The sequence below is a fragment of the Procambarus clarkii genome, chromosome 6 (genome assembly GCF_040958095.1).
Source record: "Procambarus clarkii isolate CNS0578487 chromosome 6, FALCON_Pclarkii_2.0, whole genome shotgun sequence".
Classification (NCBI taxonomy): Eukaryota; Metazoa; Arthropoda; class Malacostraca; order Decapoda; family Cambaridae; genus Procambarus; species Procambarus clarkii.
The window spans coordinates 29848352-29874394 of record NC_091155.1 but is presented as its reverse complement, the minus strand read 5'-3'; the positions used below and the strand labels follow the sequence as shown (position 1 = coordinate 29874394).

Here is a 26043-nt window from a genome sequence, read left to right as displayed (position 1 = left end):
TAAAGTGGGTAAATCATTTTTTTTTTTAACAAACTGCTATTAAATATAGAAAAATCTAACTTTCAACTTGTACACAAGTTTAATTTGTTGGGATTCTAAAATATGCAGATACTGCATAATAATTCACACATTAAAGAAATTTAATAAAAGAAAATGCAGGACTGTCTTTGGTTTTATTTAAAAGGAATGATAAGTGCACCAACTTACTAATCTTGAGGCAATATTTCACAATTTGACTGACAATTATCGATTTTAACATTTTTTAACAAAATTTGAACAAATTAATTTCTCACTTTTTAAAGTTTGCAATTTTGCCATTTTTAACCATAATTAATAATGCAAAAGTTTATAAAATTAATACAACATAGGACTAAAACTAAAAAATTATATACATTATACATATACAGTACTCATCTGTTTGTTATATACAAGTACAGTATATATGTGCTCTAGAAATATTTAATCTACTTTATCCCATACTAAAAGTATGGTGACCTTGTACATTCAGTTAGCTAAATAAGAAACACCTACTTCTTTACTAAGCAACATATGGGATAGAAGTTTAAGAAAGATACCAGTAATGTACTCAAACATTTGTTGTAATGAATAATTAAGTGGGATATAACTGCTTGGGCTGCCCAGTACACGATAGAAAGCTTGGCTTACAAAGATGATTCCACATAAAATAAAGCTATGATAGCAAGTGTTCTACAATCTATCCTTTGTGCATGACTAAATAGTAATATCTACATTTATAAGCTATATAGTCTATGGCAGGTTATAATTACCTCAAGTACCCTCTGACTGCATATCATTCACTAGTACTCCATTTGTCACATGCTTCCATTGCATAGTCCTGTTGTGATGAGGAGCAGAATGCTTTAACGCAAAAAACCATTGCAAAAGGTCTTAGACCAATACCTGCTAACAGTATGCCTCAAGGCACTCTTCTACACTTCTTGAACTTTTCCAAAACATGAAGAGAATTCTTTGTGCACTTAAAGGGAGTAAACCTTTGATACATTGTGGAAGTATTCTATCATCTAAGAAAGCGAGTAATTGTCAAAAGGCAATGCCAAGCCTGTTGAACTCAGAAAATTAAGGAGGTATTTCACAAATACAGAAAATCATAAGAGGACAACCTAAATATAAAAATATACTGTACAATGTGCATTAATGGGAAATAGCTGGGAAAAATGAGGGAATCAACATCACCTGGGAATTAGTCGCTGATGTAATAATGTTGGAGAATGTACAAACGTGGCTAGCTTTAGAATAAAGACTTCAAATGAAAATACTTAAACAGAAGCATATTCACTGCCAGCCAATGAAATAACTTTACAGTACTATAATATAGGGCCAACCCAAGCAGGATAGTGCCTACGTAGTATTAATCCACTAAACTCTCTTCAAAAGTGCAAAAATGGAGTTGTGTGATATACAGAATTAAACATTACATTTTGGGGACTGATGACCTCTGAATTATAAGACAATAATACTATCTGAATTTAACACTTTCGCGCTCTGGGCGAGCGAGCACCCCACTATCCCGGGTGGGTTTGAACCTTCCACAGGAGCGCGCGGTAATACTGAAAAGTGTATACTCTTTTCAACTTTGTCACCTCAATTCTCATCCTAGGTTTTTCAATTTTGTATCAATGTGTTCGCAATAGAATGCTCTACAGGACTAAAACCACAAATTCCAAAAGCCCAGCTTACCACCCGCAGCATACAGAGAAAGTGAGAGTGAGTTACCTGGGAGCACGCAAGAGCAATAAAATGTGTACATTCTTTTAACTTTGGTCACCTCAATTCTCGTCCTAGGTCTTTCATTTTGGTATCAATGGGTTCGCAATATAATTCCCAACAGGAGTATATGCACATAATGTCAAAAACCACGCCACGCTCAACCGCCGACAAGATGAAAGTGAGCCAAGGTTACCCGCAAGAGAGCGCTGCGCCACCACAAGGCATGCCTGGCATTACATTAGAGCATGGTAATACTGAAAAGTGTATACTCTTTTCAACTTTGTCATCAATTCTCGTCTTAGATTTTTCAATTTGGCATCAATGTGTTTGCAATAGAATTCTCTACAGGACATTGCATATAAAGCCACCACAATCAGAAAATGAAAGCGTGTTATCAGAGAGCGTGCAAGAGCAATAAAATGTGTATACACACTCTTCACTTTGGCCACCTCAATTCTTGTCCTAGATCTTTTATTTTGGTATCATTGTGTTTGCAATGGAATTACCTACAGGAGTACATGCATATAATGTCCAAAAGCCCGGCGTACCACCCATAGCAAACAGAGAAATTGATGGAGCGTTACCCCTGTGAGCGCAAATAAAAAGCAATAAAATGTGTATACTCTTTTCAACTTTGTTACCTTAATTCTGGTCCTAGGTCTTTCATTTTGGTATCAATGTATTCGCAATGAAATTCCCTACAGGAGTATATGCATATAATATCCAAAACTGCAGCGCCTCCCTCCCGCAGCCAGGCCGAAAGCAGGCCAATTTTTAACATTTTTGACACCATGCTGCGTTATTGGTGGACATTCGTCTACTAAATTTTTTATGCCATACTTCGTCATTCGTGGGACAAAATATTAAGTATTTTTAAATGTACCAATAACTTTTGACTCAAGTAGTCCATTCTAGGCATTTACATTACCAACATTTTGGTCTCAAGCTTTAATATTCCTCTATATTGATTACTATGATGGCAAGCTCCTTACTGTACTGCCCAAGAAGCAGGTTCCATTAATACCTGGCATGCTGTTTTATCACAAAATTATATTATTTATATATTTTTCAATGAAACTAATTAAATCTCCATGAAGCAAGTGTTTTACTTCAGTTTACTTATAAAAAAAAAGACATCTTATACAAAGCAGCATGAAGTACATAACATCTTTATTCTAAGGTGTATCTAAAAGGAAACATGAACCAGTGCTCATCAGTTGAATATAATTCCAAAATTAATTTAACATTCACTGTCAACAGTATAAGCTATGCATTTTCTTTTTTTTTTTTAGCTCAACCAACCAAGTTGGTGCCATAGGCCCTGTCTCTATTTCCCACAGCAACACCATATTAGTCATGTCAGTGTGACAGTCATATACCAAACACAGCAGGAGGATCCTTACATATTACCTGCCACATTAATGCAGGGTAAGAGACCTGAGAATTCTTAATCCTATCTCAAAATCTCCAGCATTTACTTTCACCTACACTCAAAATACATTCCTCAAGTGGTACTCTCCTTGAAAGAGATTGTCAGGTAGGGTACAACTGTGCTAATTGGTCATTTGTCTTTTAAAAGCAAACAAACCTCTTCATAGAGTGTTAATACCAATGACAAAAATACCAAAGAACCTGAGGATCCTAAAACTAATTTTTTCAGCCCTGGCAAAATTCTCCAATAAAGACTGAGATTCTTGTCTAAGAAATCAACCAAGTGAGCCAAGCTCAGAAATAAAGCTTTGTAGATATTAAGCTCATTCCAACTACGTAGTCATTCACGTAACCCTCCCATTTTGTTCTGATATGCCCAACACTCTTGCGAGCGATTTCATATGAAGGCAAGGTTAGGGTTCCCAGGTGCCCATTTGTACATGCTATATATGTGCTGGAGGGTTGGGGTAGTAGTTAAGTAGTAAACTTACTATTAACAGAGAAAAGCTTCATGATTTCTTTGAAGTTAAAATACATCTTCCAAACAGTATTTAAGTATAGATGAACAAATCTCCTAGAGGTCATTTCCTGATGGCCCCACACTTCTCCAATGTGTGTCTTCCACTAAAGGGAAGTGGAGACATTGGGCAAAGTGGATTGAAAAGCCTGCATTGTGGATGTAAAAGTGCCACTGACCTGGCTGGTACTTTGCCATATCCATGAGAGCAAAACATTGCTTAAGGTCCCACCAGAGTGACATACGCAGAAGGGGGCTTTTCATCTACAACACTCCAAAGCCTTATATATTTTTTAAGTAAGGCTAAAGACATTTAATGTAAAATAATTATGAAAATCAGAAAAACTATTAAAACACTATGCAAATGACATATGAGCACTTAAATCATTTTTCTAGTATTTCTAATGATTATCTTAAATGCAGTATTAATACATTTTTGTAAATAACATGTCCTTTCTGATAATCCTTGGTTATTAGAGGTGAGGTTTATAAATAATGATATAGTGCCAAATTATATAAATATAATAAAAAACATTTATGATAAGTTACAAATACAAACAATAACATTACCTAGAGAAGTTTAGCTTCATTAAGGAGTCTACAAAAACCTTAAATGTATTGTACTATATTTACCCTAAAATATCACTTTACTTGCAAACACCCACCTTATTGCCATCTGTTTTCCAGTCAGCTGTTCAACAACCATCACCCTGCCACCTGTTTTCCAGTCAGCTGCTACACCACCACCACTGTTCCACAACTATCACCCTGCCACCTGTCTCACAGTCAGCTGCTCCAGCAAAAGCCAAACCTTTATACTATCCCTCCTTTATCGGATTCACCTTCAAACTTGCTCTGCTGTATTTTTGTATCTCATTTGTCACACTTCCCCAGTTACGTCAACTCCCAATATCTGAAAAATTGTGACCATTTTTTGTTGTACTAGTACTCCATCAACATTGTCATTAAATTTGCCAAGATTTACATCAATACAGCTAATCACATTACTTCACAAAAATGAGAAAATAAAATACTACTTTCAGAAATGCTGGTGAAGTATGATAATTATTAGATTTACCTAAATTATTGCCCCATACACAGACTGAGGTTTCAAATATTTCAAGATAATTTCTGTTAAACTACACGCATCACTTTGTAACATTTGACCGTTACTACAATATATTGATAACTGATGTCTAGTTTACCTTATGAAGCAAATCAACAAAAGCTATCCTCACGCTACTTTTGGTGCTCCCACCGAGCCCAAGTACAGTGTATGTATATCCTGTGTATTATCATCACGTCATCGAATCCTCTACTTTTGGGGAAAGGAAGGTACTAAACTAAAACAAAAAACAGTTTTAGGGATATTCAGAAACGACCCACTTTTTTTAAGACCAGCTCACACCCTAAATTCCCATTTTGTGTCTGTGGCAATGCCCAGTCTGTGTCAGTTTACAGTCCACTGCAATACCCTACCTGTGTCAAAACCCTGTTTGTGGCAATGCCCTACATAATAAAAGAGGCAGACTGACAATATCTATACTCGGATTTACCTATTACTGTATTTGCTTGCCTGTACATCAGTGCAATATCAGCAGTAGGTTAAAAGTATAATGTGCTGATAAACAGAACCAATGTCCTGGCTTCCACAATAATTCTGCGGAATAAAATGCCATCTTTTGCCAGGCATATCACTATACAGACAATTTAAGTAGATATTTCTAGCAATCCTGTCAAACCTTTGGCAATCATCTGAATGGATAGTACCCGAACATTTAAGAAAGTTTCTCTGTATCACTGTTTAGAATATAGGAAAGGCAGCAAGATACAGGTAGGCAGAGAATTACAGTATACATTAAAAATATAATACTGAATTCTTATAAATTCATTTGAAACATACAAGGTATGATCTGAAGTCCCAAACATACTATACAAACATCAAGGGTTGCAAAAGAAAAATGCATTACCTTAAGGCATAGCTGGTATCTAATGACTTCGTTACCAAGTAGGCTGTGGCAAGTAGCACACTGATGAAGGCTTGCCGTTACTTCCGCAAGACAAGACTGCCAATATTATTGCATGATTATCTTGCAACATCTCATGAACCATTCAAAAGAAATCTTCATTCACCCTTTGATTTTGTGAAGTGAAACAATAACAATGCATCAAACACATGAAAATACAGCAGCTAACATTTCTTTGTTCTTTTCAACATCACATATCAACAAGTACAATCTCCAGCCTACTATGCACTAATGGAAAGAAATGATAAAACTGCAAAATCATTGACTGAATGAACCATAAGACACCAGGCATGCATTCAGATAATGTCAATCTTTTTACAAAACCTTGTTTCTGCACAATACACTATTCAGTATGGGAACTTTTAGATCAAATCTTATTTATAATTAAAATAAAAATGGGGCATCGAGTACAGTATTATGAAATACTTCTTTCTGAACAGTCCCTCAGTGACTCCTTATGCCAGAGCCCACCAAGGACACTGAATATAAGCTAGGAACTCACCAACTTATGCCTCGCAGTGACAAGAATCTTTTCAAATGGTTTTGCCATCCTGGTTGGGAAATACAACAGATGATATTCAGTCCTCCATAATGAGAAGCTAATTATCTCTAACTACCAGTTAGCCACCTATTGTATTCACTTCAATCATCAGTACTAGATGGCAACCCAACCACCACAAGGTTGAAGGAGCAGGCAACCCTCACCTAAATTCCAGACTACCCAAGCATGCCCGGAAGTCAATACTTCAGAAGACGGAAAGGAAGCAGTTGAGAAACAGACCCACACAAACAGAAACTGCCTGCAAAAGCTGAACAACCAGAAATAAGGAATGCTGAAGGATTCCAAAACACTGGTCTTGAGCAAGACACGGCAGACCCAGGTGGCTCAATAACCTGGAAAGTCCAATAATGGTTCAAAATCATCCAAAACAACAGGATTCTGAGTATTCTTTTGAGGGGTCTGGGTTACACCTTACCAAACTAAACAATATTATATACAAGATAGGGGCAGCCAGTGGAGATCGTTAGCCTAACTGGGATACATGTATACCAATCCAACCCGTTCTCGCAAATTTAATAAGTCAATATTGACTTATTAAATATGTGCATAGGTGACATACTTAACATAATAGATACCCTTAAAAAGATTCATAGAAAACACCGACCTTACCTAACCTTGTTAGTATCTTAAGATAAGCATCTTATTGCTTCGTAATTACAATTATTATCCAACCTATAATAGGTATAGGTTAAGTAATAATTGTAATTACGAAGCGATAAGATGCTTATCTTAAGATACTAACAAGGTTAGGTAAGGTCGGTGTTTTCTATGAATCTTTTTAGGGGTATCTATTATGTTTAGTATATCACCTATGCACGTAGTTAATAAGTCAATATTGACTTTACGAATTTGCGAGAACGGGTTGACCAATCACAACACTGTTCTGGCAAACACACTGAATTATCCACAGCAGAAACATGATCAACACCAGGAAAAGGCCAAAAGGCCTCACCAGTCAGTAGGGATCTAGCACAGAAATAAACCCCCTGAAACACACAAACCAGACCAACCAATCCTGCAGCATAGCCCAAAATGGCAGTCTAGATGCAAGAGGTACGTATTTGATATGCACTCGCCAAGCACAATACCATGAACGACCTGGAATGGCCAGGGAAGCAACTGTCTAAAGGAGAAAAAGAATAAAGCAAGAAACTCTTGCATGCTCAATTGAAACATTTTACTATAAGAGTACCACCACAGAAAAATTTGAGATTCTGTGCACAAATTGTCCCAGAAGACACCATCAATATAAAGACTCCCAATTCGTAACTAAACCATGCTAAAAGTTATACCAATGGCAATAAACTTAAATGAGAACCCTGTTTTTTTCTAAATGAATGCTTGGAAAGAGAAGAACCCTAAAACAAAACTGTAGTGGGAAAGAATAGACAGAGGTATGCAAACAGCTTAACACAATGCTGTGAGTGAAGTGAATGCTATTGTAATGGAACCCCTGTGTAGAGATGAAAATTTATGTAAAGTTGGTCAACTTGAATAAGCCACTGAAGATCTGGTAGCAGCTTGGGTAATCTCTAAGCTACAAGTGAGGGTTATCTGTTCCTCCGACACTTATGTTAGTGGTGTCATTACCATCTTCTGGTTACCAGTGTAGCGAGTAGTTGGTTATCTATTAAAAAAAAAAAAAAAAAAAAAAAAAAAAAGGGAGGAGGGGTGTTCAAAATATTTCTTCAGTTCATTGTCATGATGGTAGGGTGCACAGATCCACAAGAGCCTGGGATCTGTGCAGTCCTGGGAGGACCTAGCCCAAGCTTGAGGAGCTACCAAGAGAGCTGTCTTCAGAAATTTGCCCTGTATCAACTGTATTACTATACTAGAAACAAAAATCCACACACATCCTAGCGACATGTCATACTAATATAAGGCTTCAAATATATTATCCAAATGGGCTACTACAGTACTATTAAATATTAAAAAACTCTTAACCCAGTGGTTGTATTCTATTACAAGAAAAAAAATTCATTCATAAAAAATATAAGTTTATTATTAAACTGGATGGCTCAGTATATAGATTTACTAACACTAAATTCAATAATGACTTGCTCATTACACCACACATTTTTTAATATTCTCATGTTCATAAATTTACCTCATCTCTCAAATGTGATCAATTAAAGCTAAGAATTCAATCAACACCAGTCCATAATACACAAGATTGCATGCTGGTTGCAGCTGTGATTATAACCTTGGTGCTAGCTGCTCACACTGAAGCATCACACACATTGTATGTGATTAAAAAAAAAAAAAATGTACACATCATTTGTAAACTCTTAAATTGTTATACACTGGCCTAACGTTGTCAACTACACTGCAATCAGTTCAAGAAATGATGGGAAAATCTTTCACATCAAGAGACGTGAGACAATGTCAACTGTAACACTATATGTCCAGTCTCTCGTGCTGTAGTTGACGTTCACGGAATGCAAGCCACGTTAATACAAGAATCACGACCAGTATTACACATATATTGTTAAACATTGCAAAAGTGCAGCGATTAATGATTACATAAATTCTTCATCCTTAGATGTGCACACCACCTTAATAGATTACAACAACAAAAAGTACTGTACTCAACAATTTTGTACATTCCCTGACATGCTGAGACACTAAGCTATAACCCACTCACCTTGCTGGTCAAGTTGAAGATTAACATGGTATATATTTCACAGGATGTCATAACACTAAGAAGAAGTGCATGATAACTTAAATATTAAGGAAATAAAATTAAATGTTAAATTTGTTTCTAACATATGCTATTAAACCTTATTAATTTCTTAGGATATATACTGTACAAAGCTGGGAGAATTCATATAATGTTTCTAACATTTGTTCTAATTTAAACTTTTAAATGTGAATGATAAACTTTTCCAGGTGCATATCTGAACGTTACCTTTGAACCATGCTGAACAGAGCACTTCCTGAAAAACATTACTGCATGTCCTGGATGAATCCCCATGACAGAATACACATCATTAGCCATGACAAATGACTCTTCGTGGAGCACTCAAGATGTTCATATGTTTGAATTTTTTTTGTTTTATACACAGTCAAATTTGATTTAATGACTAACATCCCAACATCAACTAATTGCTTCACAATTCACCGCATTTCTGATGTTGTGTCCATGGAGGTAGAATCTTCAGAAGATGAGGAAAATGTTCGTGTAGGAACATCAGACGAGGTTGATGAATCTGATATATCCATCGCGAGGCATAGCTGAAACTCTTCCAAGGTAGAGGTACGGTCACCTTCTCTCTGAACCACTGATGAACGATGCTCTCTAGAACGCATCCTAAAAGAACGGGAATATATACAGTATACTAAATCTAAATCATATGTGATGCCAAACTGAAGTACAACTAGAGACTAGTATTGGCAGGAACAAAATGCTAGAATATGAAAAGCAATACAATAAATAATAATTCTTTTATGTATTCATTATCAATAAATTTGTTGCTTTCTGTGGAATGGGGAGCAATTAGAGTAAAAGGGCAAATAATTTAGTAAATGGGTAGAGGTACAATATTAACAATTTGTAGTTTGGTCAACATGCCAAAACCATTTCAGCATACTCGCCTCAATCATTCTGTTGCACTATTGCACTCGTACAATAGTGTAACAGCATGCAAAAGCTGAACATGAATAATATTCTAAAGCTTTACTCTATTTTCCTAACACGTGCTTCTCAAGACTGTCAAGTTTTAATTGCTCTAATTTTTTATTTTTACAGCTCATAAACAACATGTACTGTACCACTAGTCTACACAAATCATCTTCACTCTCAGCTAAATTATCATCTATGTACATCAAAATGAAATTACCAGTTCAATATTATTCATAGTGGATATAAAAAGGCCAATATTTCCAGTAATAATAGGTATTTGTATGGTCAGCACAGTAACCGGACCAGGCAATGTGATGTAGTCACTGCACGAATTCACCTTAGCTATAGGCACATTTGACAGGTTAGTGAGGCAGAGCCACTACCAGAATATTCAGATTGTAAACTGTGACAAACCTTCAATGCATTCGCTAGAACACTATATTGTTGAAAGTGAAACCATAAAAGATTTTAGACCTCCTGGCCTATTGTACCACCAACTGTGTAACTATTTCATTGAATTAAGTGTACTGGACGGCATACTAACAATTTATCAAAAATTTGCTTATCCATTGAAGAATGAAGAACAATTATATTTATATTATTATGAAGCTGCATTTCTTATGAACCCATCCCTGCCCTTGTGAGGCAGTGCACAATAAAAAGTTGTATTTACATATTCCTACATTGAAACATTGATTATAACCATAATATATATACAGTGTGTGCTTCATCTTACAGTTTAGATCTATTGTCTTGTGTATGATCCTCTACCCTGTGTGACAGTGAATACCAGCATTATCCTCACTCTAATAAGACCTAGTTAAATTCCTCAGATTAAGCAAAATTGTAATATAAATTTTGTCAATAAAGATGTTAATAATAATAATTTATCCAATATTATTCATATTGGATATAAATGCTACACAAGGTTTGTGCCTTTCTCTAACATTCTTACTTTGAGTGCCCTCATGACTCCATAATAGATGGAACTGATCAAGCAAAGCGACAAAAAAAAAAACAGCGTTGAAAGTAATGAAACACCATTTTCTGGGCGAGTCCCGGAGGCTCCGCAGAGCTATCCAGGTTGATATGGCATTAATATCTTTCTGGCATCAAAGTGCATGAAGTTCTTGCCTACCGAGGACCACGAGCCTGAACCTGGCCCCCTCAGAGAGGCACGAGGAGCAATAGCCTATAGAAACCCCGTGTGGTTGGGAGCATTATATGCCTGCCATCGACCGAGTCTGGCACCCAGAAAGGTAGGCGCCCCAAAAATCCCTATTCTGGTGAAAATATTGCTACCGAAACCCAAACGCGTGGACAGAACTCCCCCAAACGAAAATTAGCAAACAAGTGTGACGTCATCATGTTGCCATGCCGCTGTCTGCCTAACCCCCCCCTCCCCGGGAGGGGGAAGGGGGAACCCCAGACCCTCACGCCGGCAATCTAATCGTCAGTTATTAGGCTGGATGTCAAAACATGCAAAAAACACACGGACCGGAAGGAGGGAGGGTTGCCAAGGAGTCTCTGGGACTCACCCAGAAATTGGAGTATCATTACATTCAACGCTGGTTTTCCGGGGGGAGTCCCGTCGGCTCCCTGGAGCTACCTCACCAAAGATAAGGAAAAAGAGAGGGAAGGACCCGGGAGGCAGATGCCATGCACCCTAAACACAAAAGCAAGACAACTGGCAAAACCGAAGGAGCTTGTGGACGACCCGGGAGACCCGAACCCTGGAACAGGACGGAAGGAAGGGGAACCCGGGCAACCTAAAGCGCGTCCACGGCCACAGAAGCCATGATGCGCAGAGAACAGCGGAGAGCTGCAACCGAACACCAACACATGATGCCCCCCGGCCTGGCCAACCAAGCAACATCCACCCAAGGACCCCTTCGCAAAGCAGCCTACCCATTCACCGCCAGATAAGAAGGATGCGGCTGCAAACAAACCAATCTACCACCAGAACCAAATTAGCAGAAAAACACCAGCAATGGAGGAGAGCATGAAGCTTCCCAGACCCGACCCCCAGAGGCCAAAGCCAACAGGAAAAGTCTTTGGAAAACAAACCAGAACCGAAGGGGCAACAACAACCGAAGAGAAGAGAAAAAGGAGAGCACCTAGTTCAAAGACTAGGATGGCCAGGCGGCGCATGAGCAGGACGGAGGTGAAACAATGCACAAGACAGCTTGCGGAACAGAGCAGACGTAACATCAATACCGAACGCAAGCTGGAGCGGCTTCGCTAGCACCACACGATACGAGGCGACAGTATTAGGCATGAGATTGACGGTCCTGAAACCACAAAAGGAAGGACAAGACATCCCTATCAGAGACCGAAGTACACCTACACAGTGATAGGAAAAACTGAAAGGACAACCAGGAAACTTTATACTACCGCCTAGACGAGTCACACAGGTGGGAGACCAACAATGAAGCCACCTGCGCTCCATACAAGTGATGGGAGACTCAAGTCAAAACTCCAGATGCGAAGACTCGAGGAGAAGAATGAACCAACCTCGTAACGGGCTGGACTGATCTGCTGAAAGAAGTAGAGCCTTGGGAAGACCCTTGGGTTCGGACACTGAGCAAGCATCGCCTGAAACCTTAGAGGGAACCAGATGGGACTTCCGCAAGTTCACCAAGAACCCGAACCCAGACAGCCAGGAAAGAGCCAAATCCCTGGCAATCAGACACGCAGACTGGCAGGTAGCCCAAACCAGCTAGTCGTCGAAGGAGGTAGAACCCGAATACCTAACAGACGCAGGCGGGCCACTCAACCTAAGTAAGGCGTGCAAAGACACGAGGCGCCAGATTCAAACCGAAGGGAAGGCAACGAAAGCGGTAAACCCAACACCCCACTTTTCTGGGTGCCTACCCCGGTCGATGGCAGATAAGGAAAACCCCAACCACAAGGGGGGTTATCCAGGGCCATTGCTCCCTGAAACCTCTCTGAAGGGGCCAGGTTCTGGTGCTGGTCCCTGATAGGTCTGAACTCCTTAGCTAATGTCCTGGTCTAATATAACATACATTAGCCCGATAAGCTCCACGGAGCCGTAGGGGCTCCCCACAAAAATAGTGAGAATTGGTCAGAAACTGAATTTTTGAAGATGTCTCAAAGTTGAAAAGACTGCTTGGCATTTGTACTCAACTATGTGAAAGTTATAGGTCCATGAGTGTTGAAATGAAGTCAAGAAAAAATAACCCCCAAAAAATAACAAAATATAGGGATATGTTAGGGATAACAAACATAGATAGCCACTGGGGATTAACTACTTTTAATCCCCAGTGGTTTTTGGAATAAAAGAGTAGTTAAAATGTTAAAAAAAGATTTTAATGGATTAACTACAATTCCCTACAAAACTGTATCAAATGTGTATTTGACTTTTTGCATATTTACTAAACATATTTAAAGTGAGAAAGTAAAGTTTCTTCCACATTACTACATTGCTTCACAATTATAAATTACCTTAAATCAGAGTACAATAATCGTAACACTTTTTTTTTTTTTGCTTACCTTACCGGAGACACTGAGGGCTGTTGTACTGTTTTATCATTGCTAGTGGCATCATGTTCAGGCACAGCACACAGACTGCAGCTAGGATCATTGGCACCACACACACACTCCTGTGTTGCTGCAACACCTGAACATTCAGCATCATTACAAACAGGCACCACTTCTTCCACAGGTCTTGCCTCACTGACACGGTTGAGATCATTTAAAGGCTGTACTGGGGGATAGTATGGAGGAGGAAGGTCCTCTGGAATACCATCAACTTCCTCGTACATTTCATCAGATCTAAGTGCGACATGTCTTCCCTTTGCACTTTCAGAATAGATGTTGTGAAGAGTATGTGAAGAAGAGCAGGGCCTTCTATAGCTGCCACCAATGGCACCAATCAATGCTAAAGCCCCGCCACTGGTATCTGACGACTCGCCAGGTGGTGGTCCAAGTTGTACCATAAGTGGGCCCAGTGCAGGCAAAGAATTACTGGCCTCCGATAGTCTGTACGAACTACCCACCACTTCACTATATGGTGGGGGAGCATCTTCATGTGGAAAGTAAAATGAAGGAGGCTTCCACAGTGAATAAGGTGGTGTATGACCATCTAAGAAAAAATCCACATGGTCATTACCATTGCAATATGCAGCATTATGGCAGCATGCATTATTGTGACAAGGGTCTGGGTAGTTGGGTCCTACTGGAGAGTCCAATTGATCTTCATAATACTGCTGCTGAGCTGCAAGATTGTAAGTTGAACTTTAGTATCAGTGAATCCTAATATTAAACAATAACAGTACAGCATTTGTACAGTACTAACAAACACACGCTAACATACACACAAAGACTTCTTGTTATGCAAGGAAGTAAATGAGATGTATGGCAAGTTTTGTGAAGCATATCAAGATGCATAAATAAATTTATACAAAAACAGAGATGCAGAACTAGAAAACTGGATTAGTACGACAGAAATTGCAAGAGGGTCTGAAAAGACAAAAAATGGTATTGTATACAGGAAGTGACCAAACCCTCAAACATACACTCCCTGACCTAACGGCCGGACCTCAATCATTCGTTTATTCCATCTATTCGTTTGTGATCCGACCAATGACCATCTATGTAGTTCTGCGGCCGACCACCGATGTAGCCGGTGGCGCTTGCTGTTTGTTTTTGTTTACCTGCGGCAGACAAAACCCTCCTTCGCTCATTGTTTTATATTGGTGCATATTTTTTGCATCCTGCTACTAGTGCGTCTGGAAATGCAGGAAATATGTTGTTTAGGGCTTCAACTAGCAGTGAAGTCAAGAGAAAATATGTTGTGATCTATTATCAGAGCATTCATCTTATAATGGAAGATGAATCTGGAATGTCTCCTGTGTGGTGATGGTGTGGTGTGATTGTGGTGGTAGTGTGGTATGATTGAGGTGCAGAGGATGTGTGTGTCCAAATTTGAGATTGCAATTCTCTCTCTCCAAGAGAAAAATGAGGGCAGTAATCAAAGGCAATGTATCTGACTAAAGAAATGTTACTTAGTGGAGTATCACAGGGTTCAGTCCCAACACCAGTAATGTTCATTGTTTACATACTCGATCTTACAAAAGGAATACAGAATTATATGAACATGTTTTCTGATAATGCTAAGCAACAGTACTAGGGAAGACAAGAGACTTTGACTATTGTCATGACCTCCAGGGAGCAACATTTGGCAAATGGAATTTAAGGTAAACAAATGCCATGTTATGGAATGTGGAATAAGAGAACATAGGCCCCACACAACCTACAAATTATGTGAAGAGGCATTAAAGAACTATGACAAAGAAAGAGATCTCGGGGTGGTTCAGGATAGTAGACCGTCACCAAAGGAACTACAGTGCTCCCTTCGTTTTTGTAGTTAATCCATACCCAGAGACGGTACAAAAACCAGAATGAATTTTCCCATAAGAAATGATGTAAATTGAATTAATCCGTTCCACACCCCTAAAAATATTAACTTAAAAACGTATTTTATACCGAATGACACTCATTTTATATTAGCTAAAATACAGCACAATACCCCTGAAAAACATTAATATGAAATTCAATTTTTTGTTCATAGAAAACGGAGCAGCCTACCTGACATACACTGAACAAACCTTTTGACATTTTTCATTTTTTCAAATTTTTTCATTTTTTTTCATTTTCTAAAAGAAACAATTCAATGCTTTGCAACATTACAGCATTCATCTCTTTACAGCCAAGCATCATTAGCATCTTGAAACAAAAATTCATTGATATGCATCATTTCCAGCCATCCAAGAGCTCATAGATGGGGCTGCTTGTCACTTGTCATCTGCTTATCTCACCTTGAATGAGGACTCTCGTTGGCGTATGGAAGACGGTGAGCAGGAGAGGTAGGTGTTAGTGTTTGGAAGGGAAGTCCCTTTCCATTATAACATCAGGCAGTGATGACTTTTCTGGGGTACTCTCACTCCTTCGTTTTGCCAGCATACCACTAGGACCTGATTGTGGCTCACTGCTTGCTTGTCTTACTAAGAATCTGTCTACTGTATAGACATTTGTCTTCCCTATGTTTTAACACTTGTCTGTAGTGAGACATCACACTGCCTCATTATGAATGATCTCTTGTTTTTCCTCTATCATCATCCTCAACTATTTTCTTAGGTTGAACATTACCATCGATTTTCTTGGAACCCATAGCGTGATATATAATAAAAACTTTAATATTCAGAAACCAAAAAAGCACAAAATCAATGAAATTCTTCAAAGAATCCAAGCACGAACATTACTAGACGGGAGACACTGGTAAACTGAAGCACCACGCTTGCTATGAACCCGTTCGTGTATAAACAAACTATGACCCTCGAGGCAAACTACCACAACCGAATCTAGAAATTTACTACGAGAACCAAACACTACAAGAACCAAGGTTCCACTGTATTCAGAGAAGGATCTCTTCCTGGCTAACAATCAATTGATTGTTTCCAGAGTTGAAGTGGAAGTTGTTGTTAAATTCAAGTGCTCCATTGAAAAGAAGTCCCTTGTTTACAATGTCTGGTTTGCAGGCGAGAACATAAGAATAAAGGTAACTGCAGAGGGCCTATTGGCCCATACGAGGCAGCTCCTATTTATAACCCTCCAATCCCACTCATATACATGTCCAACCCATGTTTGAAACAATCAAAGGACCCCACCTCCACCACGTTACATGGTAATTGGTTCAACAATAACAACCCTGTTACTGAACCAATATTTACCCAGGTCTTTCTTAAATCTAAATTTATTCAATTTATACCCATTGTTTCGTGTTCTGTCTTGTGTTGATACTTTTAATACCGTATTAATATCCCCTTTGTTATGACCATTCATCCACTTGTACACCTCTATCATGTCACCCCTAGTTCTTCGCCTTTCTAGAGAATGTAATTTAAGCTCTGTCAATCTTTCTTCATGACAGGTTTCTAATTTGAGGGATTAACTTTGTCATCCTACACTGGATGCGTTCTAGCAAATTTACATCCATTCTATAGTACGGCGACCAAAATTGAACTGCATAATTTAAATGTGGCCTAACCAGAGCAATACACACAGAAATAAAAATAGCCTGATGCATCAAAGGAACAAATCCACAAGGGCCATGATGAGGGTTCGAACCTATGTCCGAGACGATCCCAGACACGCTTTAATCGACTGTGCCACGACACGGTCAAAAAAATTACAACCGAGAATCCATCTGCCCTCACACGGATCCTGCAGTCTCTCTGAGACACAAACTAGAGTTTTACACAATTCCCCCCGTACACACAGGCTCTGTCAATAAGCTGTTCTAATTCTTCACCCTTACTTCATTATACACAGAAATCACAATAGCGTGATGCATCAAATGAACAAATCCACAGGGGCCGTGATGAGGGTTCGAACCTCATTCTTTTGACCGTGTCGTGGCACAGTCGGTTTAACCGCGCCTGAGACCCTCTCAGACATAGGTTTGAACCCTCATCAAAGCCCTTGTGGATTTGTTCATTTTAACCAGAGTAAGATATAGCTGAAGAACAACACCAGGTGTCTTATTACTAACACTTAGATAAATAAATCCCAGTGTCCTATTTGCCTTATTAGGAACGAGGAGGCAGGAGTAAACTGCAGCAAGCACCAGGAATATAAAATTACCTAAGTACTGGGAACAGGTTGAGGGTGTGAGTGATGTCCCAGGTTACGTAAAGGTTGAGGGAATGTTAAAAGTAAATAATGTACAAGAAATAAACAAGAAAATATGCTCATATGGTTTACAACTCCAAGGTACCCTTAGGGCTAACATGGAGTTAGGCAAGGATATGCAACGAGAAACTTCATTGACAACTGACATAGAGGAGGTTAATAAAGACCTAGAAAAGTATAAAGAAGAAATGAAAGATGTATGCACAAGTTTGTAAAAGAGAGAAAGACGATCAAGGAAGTGTGTTTGGAAGTCAAAACCAGAAATGACAAACAAGAAGCAGAATTTAAGCGAGCAATTAAGAAAGAACTGGTAACCTATAGTAAACTAGTACAAAATACTGCAGATAGTAAGTCCATAACAATTTTCAGGTGTTTAGAAAAAGAAATATCTAGGTTGGACAGAGCAGCAGAAGAAATGAAAATCAGAGAAAATAGAAGGTTTAAGAGAAGGCCTAAATTCAAAGGAAAAGAGACTACAGGATGACCTAGACAAACTGAAAGAATGGTCTACAAAATAGCTCAAAGTGTAACTCAGGAAAGTGTAAAGTAATGAAATTAGGCAAAGGGAGCAGATGGCTGAACACAAGGTACCATCTGGAAAGTAAAATCATGCAAGAGTCAAATAGAGAGAAAGATCTGGGGATTGATATCACACCAAACCTGCCCCCAGAAGCCCACATCAAAAGGGTATCATCAACGGCATATGCTAGATTGGCCAACACAAGAACTGCCTTTAGAAACTTGTGTAAGGAATTGTTCAGGACCTTGTATACCACTTGTGTAAGACCAATCCTGGAGTATGCAGCTCCAGCCTGGAGTCCATACCTAAATACAAGACAAAGTTGGAGAAGATTTAGAGGTATGCCACCAGACTAGTCCCAGAACCGAGAGGTATGAGCTACGAGGAAAGGCTAAGGGAGGTAAACCTCACATCCCTGGGAGACATGGTAACCACCTACAAAATTCTCAGGGGAAATTAACAGGGTGGACAAGACAAACTCTTTAGTACGGATGGAACACGAACAAGGGAACACAGGTGGAAACTTAGTACCTAAATGAGCCACACAGACATTAGAAAGAATTTGTTCAGTGTCAGAGTAGTAAACAAATGAAATGCATTAAGCAGTGATGTAGTGGAGGCCGACTCCATACACAGTTTCAAATGTAGATATGATAGAGCCCAACAGGCTTCAAAATTTGTACACCAGTTGATCAACAGTCGAGAGGTGGGACCAGAGAGCCAAAGCTCAACCCCTGCAAGCACAACTAGGCGAGTACAAGTAAGCGAGTACAGTACATACATATAAAATTAAACCATACAGAGCACAGTATTCTTAAACAGTCACTTTACAAACCTCTTATCCGGCGCTGCCTGAGTCTATGTATAAGAAACAGCAGCAGAGCAAGGGACAGTATTGCAGTTACAGCAGAAGCTACCATACGCAGCCCTAAATCTGTGGATTGATTGTTTCCATTGCCATCTGGCAGGTTAGGAAGCATGTCATCCAGACAGATGAAGTCACAACATTTCTGACCCAAGCGAAAGGACTTACAATCCTGTTGATATTGGAGAAATTGTTAATATGCAATATACAAAGTATTGAAAATACAAGCATCTCCTATTAAAAAAAAAATCCCTTTCATTAAATCTACTTTCATCAAATCCAGTGCCCCCACATTAGATTTTGAAGTAAGACTTCTCATCTTCAAATATTTTAAGAAGTTATTTAGTATTGTTTATGAAGCTTTGCTGTAATACACTTTAATTATTACAATAAATGTGTTAATTATATATACAGAAAAAAAATTATGCAAAATTATATTACACAAGGGGAACTACACAACCAAAGTATTATACACTAGAGAGCTACTGAAAGGGTTGGCACAGAAAATACAGTTATACAAATTACTCGGCAGTCATGATGCAAGTCCTACTACTCGGGAGCTTCATTACATACTTGTGGTGGCTGGCAGAGAACAGCTTGACACACCCGAGCTTTGCCCTCATCACATTTGCAGACAGTACAGTAGTCAGGACCCGGGACAAACGTCTCCCCATTGGGAACACGCTCGCCATCCAGGCCGATGCATTCCCATGATGATTTGGCCCCTGTAATTAGATATGGCACTGGCCTGAAATATGAAGGCTAACAAAATATGTAATCTATTGTACTATTGATACAAAAACAAATGTTTCATGCAAGTTTACTGAAATCATCCAAAAACCCAACCGGTTAATTTAAAATCTGATGGGACTTGAAAGCTTTCGAGAATGAACGAGTAATCTAATGTGCAAATATTTATAAAGTCAGAGATATTTATAACTTATAACAAAATAAATCTCATTAACAGTACAGAGTTTTTAGATTTCTAGTACATCTAGTGGCTTATATACCTGGGTAAGTCATCCCAGGGATGTCCCATTGGTTGTCCTCCTTCGGAGTTAAGAGGCAGTGCACGATATCTGGATAAAATGTTAGTTGGTTGACTATATCTTAATGTCACATCTGTTTCACAATGTATAAAAATGTCGCCTTGCTGAACAAAATCTAAAAGCCAGCATTGTATGTAATGAAACGCCATTTTCTGGGGGGAGACCCTTCAGCTCCCTGAAGCTAACCGAACCGATATGAGCTTTATTAGTTTGGGGGCATCAGTCACCGAGTTCTAAGGCCTACCAGGGACCACGAGCCAGAACCTGGTCCCCCTCAGAGAGGCACAGGGAGCAATGGCGTATGATCACTTTACATTTAATGTACAGTACAGTGTGTCATATTCCGCCATCAATCAGGGCATTTACCCAGAAAGATAGGCAAATCAAAACAAACTATCTGGAAAAATTGCGGCCTGCAGTCCAACAGAGCTAAGAAACTTCTGAAGAAGAGATATGGAGAGAAACTAGCAACTCTCCACTCTAATCAGTACTCCCACTCGTTAGCAGAACCCGCCCCCCCTTGACCAAGGGGGAGCCGGTTCAGGCGAGCCCACCACCTACCCCCTCATTTTGAAGCCTGATGGAAAACCACCGACCAGAGGGAGGGTGTCAGGGAGCCTCCAAGGCCACCCCCAGAAAAGGGCATTTCATTACATTCAACGTTAACTTTCTAGGGGAAGCCCCGTCGACTCCCTGAAGTTAACTACCCATGGAGAAGGAAAACAGTGACTTACTCAGGAAGTGGCAACACCACATGTATCAATGCGAAGAAGGAACCGTCGGCTGCGACAGACGCCCAAAGCGACACAAGGCTGGACAGGCCATGGAACGTTGACAAGATACAAAAACCCCTTCCCCTCAAGCAACAATCTCTGCCCGGATGGCACAAGGGCCCAAGTAGTGATTGGGTCAAAAGCCCAATCACTTCAAGTGGACTCCCCCCCACCTCCCCCGAGCCCCGGAAGCCCACAATTAAGAACCTGGGGCACGGTTCTCTTCCATGCCCACCACCCCTGAAGAAAAGGCAGAGTCCAAGGAAAAGACTTCCAAGGAGGAGGGTGGCCGAGATGAACTGGAAGCCTCGCCGGGAAGAACTGGCGAAACCACCACCATGCCCAAATTGGAAAGGACAACCCACAAAGCTACCCGAGCCTCATCCCAATCTAGTGACCCTACAGGCAGCATGGCAGAGGTAGGAAAGGTGATGGTTCCCCCAAGGCAGAAGCGTCAAATAACTGTCAACATCGCACAAGGCAAGAGTGGACCGACAGATACACATTACCAACCTAGCCCACGAGGTTTACCAGGGCCCCGCATGGTACGTTAGACCTACGGGAAGCCTAGGCACTGTGGCATGTTATGCCGGTAGATCCCCTGCTTGAAAGCTGACAAACTGACTACCAGTAGCAGTGGTGAAACCTCTGGGACAACGGAGGAGGGCCAACACAACCTAAGTTAGCGAAATAAGCCACTAAGCAGATCTCCATCAAAACAGGGCAAACACCCAAAATGAAAAAGTAACACGCCACAAAACAACACCCCAAGCAAACTGGCAATCGGAGAGAAATGTCGGCCATCACATAAGTGTAAGCAGACTGCGCAAGCCACAGCGACCCTTTCCCCCCCCCCTCCAGCAAAAAATACTCCCCCCTACCTGGGGGCAAGACGAAAAGCCCAAGACCCCAAACATACCCAAAGGGCAAAGACTACGTCAAGCAAAGCAGCCCTCAAATGGGGAGAGAGTCCCGAACCCTCAGGAAAGCAACCCTGACCCACAAGGGTATACTTACGGAGCACCTTGGGAAGGGTACCCAGGGCGCAAACAGCTCCAAGTACAAAGAACACCTGGTCACCACACCACACCACACACACAACTAGCACAGCCACACAGGGCAAAATCCAGACAGGAAAGCAAGGCCAGAGGCAACTTCCAACCACGAAGCATATCAGACGAGAACTGAAGAGGCTCTAACTTTCCCCATGGTCGGGGAAGGGGGTGTTTAGCTAACGAGCGGGAGTACTGGTTAGAGTGGAAAGTTGCTAGTTTCTTTTCAATTCTTTTCTTTAGGAGGAGTTTCTTAGCTCTGTCGCGCTGTAGGTCGCAATTTTACCTGCTAGTTTGTTTTGGTTAGCCTATCTTTCTGGGTAAATACCTCAGTCGATGGCGGAACATGACATACTTTAAATGGAAAGTGATCATACGCCATTGCTCCCTGCGCCTCTCTGAGGGGGCCAGGTTCTGGCCCGTGGTCCCCAGTAGGCCTAAGAACTTCAAGCGATTGATTACCCCAAATTAATAAAGCACATATCAGTTTTAGCTTCAGGGAGCTAATGGGAAAAAGTCATCACTGTGTTTTTTCATAATTTTGGAATTCATCATCAGGTACTTATCCAATGCATTCAGTATTTAACATAAAACAAATCTCTCATTACTGTATACAAATGTGAAACTTAATTTCAACTAGTTTCTTCATGACAATCAACAATGCATTTACAGCAGCTACAGCTTATGGCTTGATCATCAATGAACCATTTCATAATTTTTTTTTTGCCATGTTAAAAGTTGAAAGTTATGTAAACTACAGAATAACACAGAAGATCCTGTTATGAATATTTCTCTTGTCAACCATGCCTTACAACCCCCAAAAGATAAATTTATATAAAAACATACAAGTTTCTTCAAAGGCACTGTAATGTAAATAACATACATGCAAGACAGCCGACTCGAACTAACCACCTGTTTTGGTTATTAGCAGTACAGTACTATAGATTTACTTTCTTCATAACTAGTATGACAAATATTTGCATCTAACATTTCAGTGATTAGTCAATGAATATCAAATTAGATAATTTATTCCCCTTCATCATACACACACACATACAAATACACTTTTAAACACAGAAACAGTAAATACAGTATAATGGGACCCAGTGACCACTACATGATCTGTACACAGTCTAATCTTACCAGCGCCAAGTCAGTTATGTATCCATATAGCTAAACAATCCATGACAAAAAGCAGTGAAAGAAACACGTTTGAGGGAAAAGTTATCGTGTGTTCGTCAAAAGTACAGAAAAGTGAGACATGTTCTTATATGCAGATATCCCTTTACAGTTGACCAGACCACATACTAGAAGGTGAAGGGACGACGACGTTTCAGTCCGTCCTGGACCATTCTCAAGTCGATTGCGAGAATGGTCACAATCAACTTGAGAATAGTCCAGGACGGACCAAAATGTTGTCGTCCCTTCACCTTCTAGTGTGTGGTCTGGTCAACATACTTTAGCCACGTAATTGTGACTCATCGCCTGTATCCCTTTACAGCATTCTATTGCGAACAATTTGATACCAAATTGAATGACGTAGCACCAAAATTGAGGTGAGAAAGCTGAAAAAGAGTATAAACATTGGAGTGAGGTAGCGTGCTCACGGACAACACTCGGCCGACCGATTGTGCTTGTTAATTTATTTATATACAAGAAGGTACATTGGGTTTGCGAGGGTACATAGCATGGTATTTACATTCTTGTAAAGCCACTAGTACGTGCAGCATTTCAGGCAGGTTCTTAATCTAACAGATAATTTTAAGTAGGTAAATTCTAATAAAATTTATAAAATGATAATAGGTACATTGCAAGAAACAAGAGAAAGAGAGATTAGTAGGTATATTAAAACACATCGGTAGCTCTGGTTGATAGCATTGACAGCTTGAGTGGTAATTTAACAAAGATTAATAGGCACAATACAGCATATTGATAGCACATATAAGACGACAGCAAGGATCACAATGGTAAAGTTGTTTGGCTTAGGTACATAAAGATTGGGGGATTGGGTAGCACTAGATACAGTGCAATTTTAAAGCACAAGGTAGGAAATTATGAATTGTATTGTATACCTGTATTGTATTGTACACAAATATGTATCCCAACCCTTAAAGTGTGGGTATCATCATACATTAATTTAAACTATTATTGTCTGGGATTTACACAAATGATGCCAATATGGATATAATGTCTATATGGATGTAGTGGAGTTTAGTTTGACATATGAAAAACCCAGTGTTGAATGTAATGAAACTGCAATTTCTTGCAGTTAAAAGAACCAAGAAGGGTCAGGAGGAGCACGAGAACGCTGGAAGTTGAAGAATGCACGAGACAACTTGTGGAATGGTGCCACAGAGGTGTCGACACTGAACATGAGCAACAGCGGTTTCCCCAAAGCCGAATAATAAGAGGTGACAGTATTCAGCATAAGATGCCGATTGCGAAACAACGAAGACAAAAAAGAAGGAACAGCGAACCATGTGGCTAGGTCACCACATGGTGCCGAGTTCCATCTTTGACCCAGAGGTGGTAAATTTTGCTCACTGCACAAAATAGGTTACAATGTAGATATTCAGTGTATTTCCACTTTTCCATGCATTTAACATCCAAATTAATTATTCTATAAGAAAAATATTTTGTGGATTTTTGTATTATTTGCACATAGGCAGACATACTTCTAAATTGATAGCCGCATATCAGGTTAATATAGGATATTTATAAAGCGCCAACCATTTCAATGCCGCTAAACAAAAATTTCTTTCAGACCCTACACTGTATTACCAAATTCTGTGTACAATATACACATATATACAATATATATTGTATATAATATATATATAGACACACACACACACACACACAGTCCTTGGACCTATACTGTTTCTGATATATGTAAATGATCTGTTTACTGATGATGCAAAAATTATGAGGAGGATTGAATCAGAGGATGATAGGAGGAGGCTACAAGGGGACCTAGACAGACTGAGTGAATGGTCCAACTAAGGCTGTTGAAGTTCAACCCGAGTAAATGCAAAATAATGAAACTAGGCAGTGGAAACAGGAGGCCAGACACAGGATACAGAATAGGAGATGAAGTACTTAATGAAACAGACAGAGAGAAAGATCTAGGAGTTGATATCACACCAAACCTGTCTCCTGAAGCCCACATAAAAAGAATAACGTCTGCGGCATATGCGAGGCTGGCTAACATCAGAACAGTGTTCAAGAGCCTGTGTAAGGAATCATTCAGAATGATTCAGACTCAGACTCCACTGGTGAAGTCACCAGTGGAGTCCCACAGGGCTCTGTACTCGGTCCTATCTTGTTTCTGATATATGTAAATGATCTTCCGGAGGGTACAGATTCATTTCTCTCAATGTTTACGGACGATGCCAAAATTATGAGAAGGATTAAGACAGAGGAAGACTGCTTGAGGCTTCAAGAAGATCTAGACAAGCTAAAGGAATGGTCAAACAAATGGTTGTTAGAGTTTAACCCAAGCAAAGCAAATGCAATGTAATGAATATAGGTGTAGGGAGCAGGAGGCCAGATACAAGGTATCATCTGGGAGATGAAATTCTTCAGGAGTCAGAGAAAGAAAAAGACTTGCGGGTTAATATCACACCAGACCTGTCTCCTGCAGCCCATATCAAGAGGATAACATCAGCGGCATACGCCAGGCTGGCCAACATAAGAACGGCATTCAGAAACTTGTGTAAGGAATCATTCAGAACTTTGTATACCACATATGTCAGGTCAATCCTGGCGTATGCAGCCCCAGCAAGGAGTCCATATCTAGTCATGGATAAGACTAAACTGGAAAAGGTTCAAAGGTTTGCCACCAGACTAGTACCCGAGCTGAGAGGTATGAGCTACGAGGAGAGACTACGGGAATTAAAGCTCACTTTGTTGGAAGACAGAAGAGTTAGGGGGGACATGATCACCACATTCAAGATTCTCATGGGACTTGATAGGGTAGATAAAGACAGGCTATTTAACACAAGGGGCACACGCATTAGGGGACACAGGTGGAAACTGAGTGCCCAAATGAGCCACAGAGATATTAGAAAGAACTTTCTTAGTGTCAGAGTGGTTGACAAATGGAATGCATTAGGAAGTAATGTGGTGGAGGCTGACTCCATACACAGTTTCAAGTGTAGATA

The 26043-nt window shown here is 39.9% G+C and overlaps 1 protein-coding gene across 9 annotated transcripts in view; it reads right to left on the bottom strand.

The window, feature by feature from the left end:
• Positions 1-156: 156 nt before the first annotated feature.
• Positions 157-26043, bottom strand: part of LOC123753974 (integral membrane protein DGCR2/IDD) — a 32145-nt gene continuing 6258 nt past the window's right edge. For 4 of the 9 annotated variants that reach the window (XM_045736015.2, XM_069307806.1, XM_045736014.2 and 1 more), the window contains exons 3-7: positions 20017-20085; positions 19580-19731; positions 18977-19178; positions 13422-14145; positions 157-9596 (exon numbers count right to left, since the gene is read on the bottom strand). In XM_045736015.2, coding sequence (XP_045591971.1) covers positions 9404-9596; positions 13422-14145; positions 18977-19178; positions 19580-19731; positions 20017-20085 — 1340 coding nt within the window. In that variant the 3' untranslated portion in view covers positions 157-9403. The remainder of the gene's footprint in view (positions 9597-13421; positions 14146-18976; positions 19179-19579; positions 19732-20016; positions 20086-26043) is intronic. The other 5 variants (XM_045736019.2, XM_045736020.2, XM_045736021.2 and 2 more) reach the window with 3 other exon arrangements.